The sequence below is a fragment of the Elephas maximus genome, chromosome 1, assembly GCF_024166365.1.
Source record: "Elephas maximus indicus isolate mEleMax1 chromosome 1, mEleMax1 primary haplotype, whole genome shotgun sequence".
Lineage (NCBI taxonomy): Eukaryota > Metazoa > Chordata > Mammalia > Proboscidea > Elephantidae > Elephas > Elephas maximus.
In genome coordinates this window covers 100167003-100178577 of record NC_064819.1, presented here as the reverse complement: position 1 = coordinate 100178577, position 11575 = coordinate 100167003, and the positions used below count along the sequence as shown (strand labels likewise).

Here is an 11575-nt window from a genome sequence, read left to right as displayed (position 1 = left end):
CTTGGTGAGACCACAAGCCTGCTGTATTTACCCACCAGCACGCCCCTGCCCTCACTTCTCTTTATCCTCAGGTAGCAAACAGGAGCCTATTCCTGGGCTGTTTTAATGCATTTTCAACTGAAAATAAAAAGTGTGGGCAAACAAAAGCAAAAATCCTTTGAACATGAGTAGGAAAGTACTTTTCATGTGTGCCTACGCCCTAGGCCCTCTGGAAGCTGAATTTTGAGGACACAGGCTGTTGCCATTGGATCCACCCTACTCCATAAACATGCAACCTGAATACTGACTGATATTTTTTTTTTACCTTCAATTCCAATGCGAATGTTTTTTAGGCCCCGTTCCTTCAACACCGTTTTTGCAACATCCCGATTTTCAATGTATTTGAAGAATCTATAGAGCTTGGAGCTATAAAGAACTAGGAGAAAAAAAAAATGGAGCTTAGTCATGATGAGTTCCAAAGGAGATGAGCTAACTGATTGAGACTAATGAAAGGTATACCTCACCCATGATGCCAAAAAATCCAGATAAATCAAAGACTAAATGTTAAATTAATAAACTGTAGGAATACTAAAAGAAATCAGAGGAGTTTTTATAGCAATCAGGGTGGGGAAGGGTTTTCTGCATATGACATAAAACCTAGAAGCCATGAAAGAAATATGGTTGACTACGTAAAAATACATCTCTGCACAGCTCAAAATACCGTCAGCAAAACTAAGAAACTAAATAACCAACTGGAAAAAATAGCTACAACTCATACTACAAAGGTAATTCCCTTAATATATACAGAAAGCTGCCACAAATAGCTTTCAAAAATCGGTAAGGAAAACGAACAATTACAGTAATGGGCAAAAGACACAAATACAGCAAACAGGAAAAGAAATGAAAATGGCTCTTAAAAATTGAAAACATGTTCACCTTCACTCATGAAATGAAAAATGCAAATTCAAACTCAATGAGATGCTGTTTTTACCTATCAGACTGGCAAAGATAAAAGTTTAGTAAAACACCATGTTGGTGAAGGTACGGGAAACAAACCTGTTGTGTATTATTTTGTGAGTGTAAACTGGTACCACCTTTGTGGAGGCTAGTTTGGCAGCATCTATCAAAATTAAAGAAGCACAAAGCTTTTGATGCAAATTCCATCTTTAGTATCATTATTCTGTAGAGATATACATGTGTGAGAAGACTATGTAAAAGGACATTCAGTGCAGCATCATTTAAATGGCAAGAAACTGGACATAGCTTAAATGTCTACCAACAGGGTATTGGTTAAATCAGTTAGGCACATTCATGCAACGGAATACTATGCAGCCATAAAAAAGAACATGGGCAGTTTTTATGTAAGACATGATATGGACACTGTGTCTAATACAGTATCACTGAAAAAAAGGGAAAAATTGTGTATGTAATTGTATGTACTGAGTATACCTGGAAGGCTGTAAAAGAAACTGAGGAGGAAGACTAGGTGGATGGAGCAGGAGTGGGAACCAGACTTTTCAATGTACATCCTTTTGTAGTTCCTGAATTTTGAATTATTACCAATTCAAAAAGATTTAAAAATGAAAAGGAATAAAGAAAACAATGAAACCACCATTTACTGCGCTACCTCAATATCTAACGCAGTATCAGACATTAGAGGTAGGAGTGGGAGGTATAATATTCGCTACATTCCCCAGCATAAAGGTTAGACCTGCCATTGCTAGAGGCTTATCATCCAGGTGAGTGTGCTAGTCACGATGGTTCTAAGATCTAAGTGCTGCTCTGGACAGCGTGTGTTTCTTGCTGAAAACGTCTACACCATGTAGGGGGCTCCTACTTTGGGAATATTCCTCCCCCATAGGTGGGGGGTGGTCTTCATCCCAGTCCACAGAATCCTCATCTGTCAGCACAACAATGTGGCACTCTCGCTCCCCTTTCTTGGCACAGCCGACCATGATGGGCAGGATCAGCTCCTCGAGGTAGTGATCAAACTGCTTGTGAGCACCATCATTAGACAGTTCATGCAGTAATGCACCTGGTGAGAGAAAAAGCAGGTGAACATCCCTTCTGCCCAAATGCACGTATTACCAGAATGAAAAAAGGCTATGAGGTAATAGATGTTATCAAGGATAAGGTCCAGACAAGTGGCCCATTTAAAGGCAAGGAGATTGTTTTCTGCTCCAAGGTGATAATTAAGCTAACTTAGATATGTTTCATATCCTACCATTCTTCAACTTACTCAGGTTTAATGATCATTGGGCACTCTGATCAATTGCGGTTTTGTTGTACATACAGCGTTGGACCATAAGCATATTAATTCTACAAGAGAGAACCATCATTTGGGGATGACTCTTTGTAGTACCTCTTCTGAAGATGCTCTGGACCCCAATTTCAGTAGTTAGAGGGCCACAGTAGAGGAATAACCTTAGTCTAGAGACACTAAGGAGCTTGCTGTAAGTGTGTGCTAGGCCCAGTAGAGAAATGACAAATCCAGAAGCCTTTGTGGAACAGGTAGGAAAGTGCTTCATGTACTTCAGAGAACAAAGAGCCCAGATGGTGCAAACCGTTAAGCACTCCGCTGCTAACCTAAAGGCTGGTGGTTCAAACCCAAGCAGCAGCTCCATACGAGAAAGACTTGGCAACCTGCTTCCATAAGGATTACAGCCAAGAAAACACCAGGGGCAATCTATTCTGTCACATGGGGTCACTGTGAGTCAGAATCGACCTGACAGCACCTAACAATAACAACAACTTCAAAAGAATAATGTGCTAAGTAGTTTCAGGAAGTCTAGATAGTGATAAGAGCATGAAGTTTATAGTCAAGACAATCTGAGTTCTAAACCCAGCCTTAAGCTCAGAGCCCTGACAGCAAGATAATTTCTCATTCTTCTTAAGTGACATCATCACCCATGCTTCACGGTTAATTGTTACAAAATTTAAAACAAGTCTCTGTAGGGCACTTAGCAAACTAAGTTAATAACTGTCACGGATTGAATTATGTCCCCCCAAAAATGTATCAATTGGGCTAGGCCATGATTCCCAGTATTGTGTGATTTTCCTATATGTTGTAAATCCTGCCTCTATGATGTTAATGGAGGAGGATGGGCAGCAGTTGTGTTAGCCAGGCAGGACTCAATCTACAAGATTGGATTGTGTCTAGAGGCAATCTCTTCAGATATAAAACAGAGAAGCTGGCAGAGAGACAAGGGGACCTCATACCACCAAGAAAGCAGTGCCAGGAGCAGAGCTTGTACTTTGGACCCAGGGTCCCTGTGCCTAAGGAGCTCCTCCACCAGGGGAAGATTGAGGACAGGGACCTTCCTTCAGAGCCTGCAGAGAGAGAAAGCCTTCCCCTGGAGCTGATGCCCTGAATTTGGACTTTTACCCTACTTTCCTGTGAGAAAATAAACTTCTCTTTGTTAAGGCCATCCACTTGTGGTATTTCTGTTGTAGCAGCACTAGATGACTAAGACAATAATGATGATAAAAATAATGGTAAGAAGAGCCCAGACCATTTACATACTTTGATTTTATTAGTGAGCCTTTCCTTATGTCTCCAAATCAGTATCCTTGTCTGTTAAAGAGATGAATGACAGACACCAGGATCTGGAGAGGGAATGCAACTAGCTTGGTGACTCAGTGGTCAAGCTAGATTTAAGACCTACTACCTTTTTTTTATTCCGATTTTTCAATACTTTGAGGCAAGAGGAAGAATGGGTGACCGTAATTAGTATCACATCTCTGCCTTTGCAGGTGATTTTCAACCTACACTTGAACTCCCTTCTGTTTAGTAATAAAAATATCAGTCAATTCCAAGCAAATTCAAAGTAAATGCTGCTGGCAGCTCCTCCTGTACTTACTCAGATCTTGACATCGGACAGTGTTGAAGTCAAAGTTGATGCAGAGATAATCACATGTATCTCTGAGGTCTGGAATAGAGATGCCATCAGGACAACTGATGAGACCAGTTTTGTAGTAATCCTGTAAACAGATTAGGAGGACAAAATGTAGGCAAAGAACAAGGCGAAAAATGACCTTTTCTACCCTACTCACTCTGGACTCTGCTAGAGCAATGGGTTAATTAAATAGTAAAGTGGCTCCTGGCTATCCTGACAGGTTGAATCACAACTCGGTACCTGACCAAGCTCAGAGAAGCAAGAAGGACTTAAGGTTAGAGAAATAGGAAGTAAGGAGGGAAAGGCAACAACTAGAAACCAGGGACCCTAATGTCAGTAACACAGTTTGACGGGACTCAAGGCTGCTGACTGTGCATGCCCAGGGAAGTGGACGTAGCAAAAAACGACCACTACACACCAGCACCGTGCGAAATACAGTTGCACTAATTCCTTCAGCAATCTCATACTCTCCCTTATCATTGGGCCGCGTGAAGTTGTACTCTCTTCCTGGTCCAAACATCCTGAAAGAGACACAGGCAATAAGGTTATCTTCTCCAGCAGGACCCTTCACAGATGAGACTTCTGCCACTTTATTCTGAGAGACTTCACTCTACTGTCTCACGGTGTTAAGTTAAAAATGCAACACTGGGACCCGACCCCTACTAGACATATTTGAGTCTTAGGGAAACTCCCTTTAGATAAGAAAATGGAGCAATTGCTTTAAATATTTGTATGCAAGAAGGAATGAAGCAGCGCGTCTGCAAAGTGAGTCTGACAGTAATTGTAGTAAGACAGCAACTGTGGCGTTGGCCCTTGAAAATCTCTGAGTGTGTGATGTTGCCTTTCATACCCTCCCCACTGCCCAGGAAACTGCCTGTGCACTGTGATAGCTCAGGAAGCTCATGCACCTGATCTTTCCTGTTCCCTCCCTTGCCTCCATCAACATTTACCTATCCAGTATGCTATTCCTCAGTATTTCTGAGTTTTCCTTTTCAATCTCTAATCTGGTAGATGAATCTGTATTAATAGGTGCAAGTAAGTTAATGTTTTCCCTTTCCTGATGCATTTTAATGGTGGAGCTTTGGAAAAAATTGCCCTTACTCAATCTAGGAAGTAACTTTAATGAGGGAAATTTCAGGTCAAGTAGAAAAGGAGGGTAGGTATTAGGCTGACCAGCAGTTTGACATATTTCAGAGAAGCAAGCCTGCGCTGGTATGAATTCACGAGGTCATGAGGGCACAGGGAGGAAGTCTTACCTTTTCTCATTCACCACTTCCCATCCTTCCTCTCTTCTCTCAGTTCCCCTCCAGTCTGACAGGCCCTATGACTTCTACTCCTGTTGCACTCTGTGTATGAGCTGAGGAATGGGAAGCTGGCACAAAGCAGAGGGCAGGCAGTCGGGTGCCTTTAGTCAGCCTGATTTGATTTCCCAAAGGAAACTGATACTTCCTTCCTTAACCTGCTGAGAAACCCTGTTATTCAACTGTTGCCAACTGTTATCTTCTACTCTGGACTGGCTGCCTTTCAGAGGTCTGTAAAAGATTCCCAAATCACATGCTTTCCAAATCACTGCACCGTACATAAGAAATCCATCTTGATTAAAGTTGTCTTCAAAGAACGCTGACATTTTTCTGGAACACTCTGGCTAAAGTCTAGCTGAGACAGCTGTGAATCAGAATAGTGAACAACATGCCATTCATATAATCCTCCATCTATCATCAGCAGGACTTATTCTCAGAGTTGCTTATCTAGTAGTGACATGAATTTGCATTAAATTCATTCCAGTTCTCTCAGTGCCTCCCCTCTGTGATTACTGGCCCACATTTGTAAGCTCACTGGCTACTGTATATAGCTATAGGACAGAACAAACCTAAATAACTCACAGAACTTGTGACCTCGGCCTACTCAGCTGAATGAACCACCTAAATAAGTAGTCAGACTCTCTTCTTCATCTGACAACCCTTCCTACATCTAAAGAACCCAGATGTCACCCAAGAATCTGTTACCCAGAAGATGTTAGCCTCTCTTCTCTTGATCCCTACTTTCAGAGGCAATGTACTATAGCCAGCCTGCACTGAGGAATACTTTTTGGGGAGCCAATAGTGGTGGTAGTATCAAGACTAAGGACAGGAAGTCAAGCTTGATAAAATATAGGGCCAATGTGGAAAATGCTTTATTATTCTAGTGCCATCTTAATTCAGATGTTTGAGAAATATACAGGTTTGGTTCTAGTTAAAAACTGCCGTGAATTGTATGTCTATATTCAGCACAAAATAGATGAATTCCATTTAGCCTAGAATCTGACAAATTAGTGATTCATTCTGATTTCTAATTGAGTTCAAGTTAGTTCAAAGTCCTGACAGAAGTTACAGAACAAATCCCACTGCTGTCAAATTGATTCTGATGCATAGTGACCCTATAGGACAGAGCAGAACTGCCCCATATGGTTTCGAAGGAGTGGCTGGTGGATTTGAACCACCGACCTTTTGGTTAGCAGCCAAACACTTAACCACTGTGCCACCAGGGCTCCTGATAGAGGTTAGATCTTGAAATAAGATAAAATCTACTTCTAAGTGGGTAAGAGTCCATTTAGATTTTCTCCTGTGTGGCTTTGTCCTGTATCATGTGGAACACTTGTTTAATTCTATTATTAAAAAACAAACAAAAAACCATGACTTAGGTCTCCAGTACCTTGGAGCTGCAGAACTCAGAAAACACTATTACTTTTATGAAATTATACAAATTGTGGATACAAGAAATTAAATATCTGACTTCTGTTTTAGAGCAAGTTTATAGAGTAGGGAAACAGATTCAGCAGGTTATTTTCCATCGTTCTACCTAGATTTTACTTCCTTTTGAGGGGGGCTCATTTCATTGTACTAGCTTTGTAAGCAAAGTAAGTATAAAATATTAAAAAATAAAAAACATCACCAACATGTATAAGCTTACCAGCTTGCCCTCCCTTTCTCACAAATGCAATGCTTTTTTACTCTCACATCTGATGAAAGATAAACAGCAGGTACAGCTAAGCATTCTAGAGAACAGAGTGAACCTGGAAGGAAGTTATTGTCAGTTACCTTCCCAACATGGTATCCGGATGAGCAGTGAAAATCTGTGGATTCACAACAAAACGAGTGCCATCTACAAGAAGCGTCACTTTCTCTGGCGCTTGGGCGTGGGAGTTACTGCCAAAGCCCACGCTGCTGTTTCCAAATCGTTCTGGAGCAATAAAGGGTTCATGGTTCCGTTTATTCCCAGTTTGGAAGCAAGAGCCTTTGATGTCTTCGGGAAGTGGCATTATGTGAGGGAACTGAAGATGCGCTGGATGAGAGGCATAGTCAAGTGAAAGGTCTAAAAGAGCACACAAACAAACCAAAGTAACTTGAGAATAAAAAGCCTTGGGGGAAAAGAAAACTGCTTAAAAAAAAAAAACTTTGAGGTTCACAGGCAAAAACTTTTTGTTTTTGTTATTGTTTTTTAGATGAAAGTTTACAGAACTAGCTTCTCATTAAACAATATACATACTGTTTTGTGACACTGGTTGCCAACCCCATGACATGTGAACACTCTCCCCTTCTCGACCTTAGGTTCCCATTACCAGCTTTCCTGTCCCTTTCTGCCTTCTCGTCCTTGCCCCTGGGCTGGTGTGTCCATTTATCTTGTTTCGTTTCATGGGCCTCGCAGGCAAAACCTCTTGCCTGGAGCAAGTAAAGATAAAAATATTGGACCCCCTGAGCTTTCTTCCAAGTGTTTTCGTGTGGGGGGCAGAGATTAAAGGCAGGAATGCCTGTACTTTAAAATGACTAAAACATTTTAAACTATGTACATGATTAAAAAAAAAATCAAACAGTAGGAAAAAAACATGTGGAAAAACGGCAGTCCTCTGCCACACTCCATAACTCTTCAAGTTTTGTTCCACAAAATCAATCATTTTTTACTTCTGTTTTCACTCCTACCCCTAAACTGTTTTTTATTGAGTGCCGTCGAGTCGACTCCAACTTATAGTGACCCTTTAGGACAGAGCAGAGCTGCCCCATGGGGATTCCTTGTCTGTAAGGCTTTATGGAAGCACGCTGCCACATCCTTCTCCTGTGAAGTGGCTGGTGGGTTCGAAGTCAAGCGCTTAACCGCTGCAACACCAGGGCTCCTACCTCTAAATAAAACGCCTATATTTCCTATGTTTTATTTAAGGAACTTACTATCTCTATGTGCCAAAGCTATTCATTTCTATATTCTCCACATTTTTTCCTAGAAATTCACAGAAAAATTCATTTTCACCCTGCACTGGAGAATCCAATTCACTAATAGCACACAGGCCATTTTTAGAATAAGCAGGACTTGCTCTCAGAAGAAAAGTCTGGTGCAAATGACCCTGGATTAGGATTCATTCATGGAATCTCAGTTTTTGTTCTAGTGTCACTAAATAGCCATTTTCTTTAAACAATTTATCTAATTTTTCTGAACCTGGCTCATCATCTGTAAAATGAAGGACAATAACGTTCACTCCATTTACCTCACAGGGTTGTTGACTATCACCTGAAATAAGGTGTGAGAGCACTTAAAAATGTATAAAACCACATGATACAAAACTAGCTTACAACTAAATATATGAAATCTAGATTATATGTAAGATAATTAGAAGCAAGTATTTATAAAAGGCTTTACCAGAGGATTCTTTTAAACAGGAGTGTTCCTAATATATTTTAAGGTTAAAAAAATGAAAATTCCAAACATACAGAAGTACAGACTTAATACAATATGTAACCATGTCCTATCACCTAGATTTGGTAAGCTTAGTTAACATTTTTCTAAGTTTTCTTCAAACTTTTCTTTTTGAAAGAAATAAAATGTTATAGACACAACTGCATCTATCACTCTCACCCCTCATGTATTTTAAATTTGTGTACTATTTTTCAGGAATGTTATGAATTGTGTCCCCCCAAAATGTATGCCAACTTGGCTAGGCCACGATTCCCAGTATTGTGTGGCTGTCCATTACATGACCTGATGTAATTATCCTATGCATTGTAAATCCTAATCTCTATGATGTTCAGTTCTTTATAGAAAGCTTGATTTCTCCCCAACAATGAAGCAATTAAATAGAGTTTGATGTCCGAAGGATGCCTCAGGTTTTACTCAGTTTAAATGGGTTAGCAGGAAAAGATTTATGACTCAAGTTCTCCCTAAAGGTATACCCTAGGGTGGCAGTCACACTCTGTTTTCCGTCAGTTTATACATACAAAATAATAATAGCATAGCCTGGTCAGAAAAACAGACTGGAATCCCAGTCCCCTACATCCTAATAATGTGAACCTTAGCAAGTTACCTAAACTTTCTAAGCCTCAGCTTCCTCATCTGTACTACAAGGATAGTAACAGCTGTGAGGGTTTTTCTTAAGAGGCCAAGAAGTATTTCAGGCTTTATGGCTCAACTCTGCCACAGTAGTAGGAAAGCAGCCAATACACAGTAGGTATATAAATGGGCATGGTTGTGTTCCAATAAAATTTTATTTACAAAAACAGGGACTGGGTCAGATCTGATCCATGGGACATAGTTTGCCATCCTATATAAAGGATATATGTAAAGTTCCTAGCACAACGAGTGCTTAATTACTAGTTGCCATTTTATTATTCCTACTGTTTTTATTAAAAGTTAAAAAGAACCTAGCCATTTGTCAACAGTTTTCACATCCATTAACTCATTAAACCACAAGCCTTGTGAGGTAGGAAGAATATTTAATGTCTCTGTTTCCTAGATTAGGAAAGCAGGACTCAGAAAGATTAAGGATCTTATCCACGGTTATAGCTACAACAAGTGGCAGTGCTAGACTTTGCATCTCTCTTCTGACTTCAAACGTGTTGCTGCTTCTCTTACACCATTATCATCAAGTTAAATGTACTGAACTTATGACGTAACTGGAGACGTTCTATGATGGTCAGCTTTACTTAACTGTGATATACAAGTTATGCCAATTAACTGGATAATTTATTTAGATTAAATACATTCATGCATTCTGGGTAGAGTGGATGCTTAGGTATCAGAAAGCCCCCCAAATTATGTCAGGATCTAATCACCGTACCATCACTCCTGGGACTTAAGGGATAAGTAAGATTTTGAAGACCAGATGAAGCCAGGCTACTTGCTTCTTTTTCTTGAGTTGCAGTTGAAGTATCATCCACTAGGCGGCTGGCCTCTTGCCGCAATAACCTGTCGCCATCACTGGCACGCTGAACATTCATCCTCAGACTCTGTATCCTCAACTGTCTGCTTGACCAGAGATAAATCCTGGAAGACAGGAAAATGCATGATCTTCAGCTCTCCCAAAACAGGTTTCCAAGGACTTCTGTGCCATGAAAGCTGAATTAGAGACCTGACAAGGGCAGCTCTCATTCTTGTCCTCAAGAGAAATGGGAATCTTAAAACATTTTTATGATTTTTATATTGAGAAGAATTGGGTTGATTTAAAAAGAATCTTTACTAAATTAGCAAGAGTGTTGATAAATGTGTTTTGTGTGCCGTCAGTTCTGACTTATAGCAACCTACAGGACAGAGGAGAACTGCCCCATATCGTTTCCTGTGCTGGAATCTTTATGGGAGTAGACTGCCAGGTCTTTTCTCCCTCGGAGCCAATGGTGGGTTCGAACCACCAACCTTGTGGTTAGCAGCCAAGCACTTAACCGTTGTGCCACCAGGGCTGCTGATTAATGTGTTATCAGGAACAATTTAAAGCTTTATCTGCAAACAGATATCAAATCCACTGACTTTGTTCATATTCATGATCAATTCTATGTGCTGAACGGTAGTGCAAAAATATAGTGGTGTTTATGACAGAGACACGAGTGGGGGAGGGAAGAGTCCAATTGTTCAATTAAAAAAACCTGCCCATATGATTTTAAAGATTAACACATAAACTCTTAGAGTAATTAAGCATGACCAAAAAAAAAAAAAAAAACCAAACCCACTGCCATTGAGTCAATTCTGACTCATAGCGACCCTACAGGACAGAGTAGAACTGTCCCATAGAGTTTCCAGGGAGCACCTGGTGGATCTCAACTGCTGACGTTTTGGTTAGCAGCCATAGTACTTAACCACTACGCCACCAGGGTTTCCAATTAATTAGGAAATTAAAAACAATCACAACGTAACACTAGAATCAGAGGTGAAACTAGAAGTCACCTGTGCTAAAAAAAAAAAAAAAAAAGCAAAATTTCATTGCAGTGCACAAGTTCTCATTTTTATCTTCCCTTTTCGTTTAATTTCTGTAGCTCATGCTCAACCCTCAACACCCCACCCCGCAATCATACCAAGCTGTAACCATGTCACCTCTGCCCCAAACAGTACCCAATAATCAAGAACCACACACACAGCGACTGCCACGTGCACACCACTGGCTGACTAGAAGAATGGAGGAGCCGTGCAGGAGGCCTCGTACCTTTCCTCTGGATAATCACGCCCTGCAACCTTTCCTTCTAAGGCTGCTCCACTACTCAGAGCATTCCTGAAGTTCACTTTACTTAGCACTTTCATAGTTAATAGCATACTAACTTCCAGTTGGTGTTCTGGTGGAAGACTCGCCCTAAATCTCCAGCAATTTTTATGCATGTAGGTTGCACGCTTAGCACCACTTTATGGGAAGCAGTAAGGTCACCAAGGCCAGTAATGTGTTTCCATGCTCTGGATGTCCTGACATGCCCAGCATG

At 40.7% G+C, this 11575-nt stretch overlaps 1 protein-coding gene across 4 annotated transcripts in view; it reads right to left on the bottom strand.

The window, feature by feature from the left end:
• Window positions 1–11575, bottom strand: part of KCTD20 (potassium channel tetramerization domain containing 20) — a 44487-nt gene that overhangs the window by 5125 nt on the left and 27787 nt on the right. For 3 of the 4 annotated variants that reach the window (XM_049890731.1, XM_049890746.1, XM_049890739.1), the window contains 6 exons: window positions 9955–10160; window positions 6953–7226; window positions 4294–4396; window positions 3840–3960; window positions 1817–2014; window positions 305–415 (listed from right to left, as the gene is read on the bottom strand). In XM_049890731.1, the coding sequence (XP_049746688.1) occupies window positions 305–415; window positions 1817–2014; window positions 3840–3960; window positions 4294–4396; window positions 6953–7226; window positions 9955–10114 (967 nt within the window). In that variant the 5' untranslated portion in view covers window positions 10115–10160. The remainder of the gene's footprint in view (window positions 1–304; window positions 416–1816; window positions 2015–3839; window positions 3961–4293; window positions 4397–6952; window positions 7227–9954; window positions 10161–11575) is intronic. The other variant, XM_049890754.1, reaches the window with a different exon arrangement.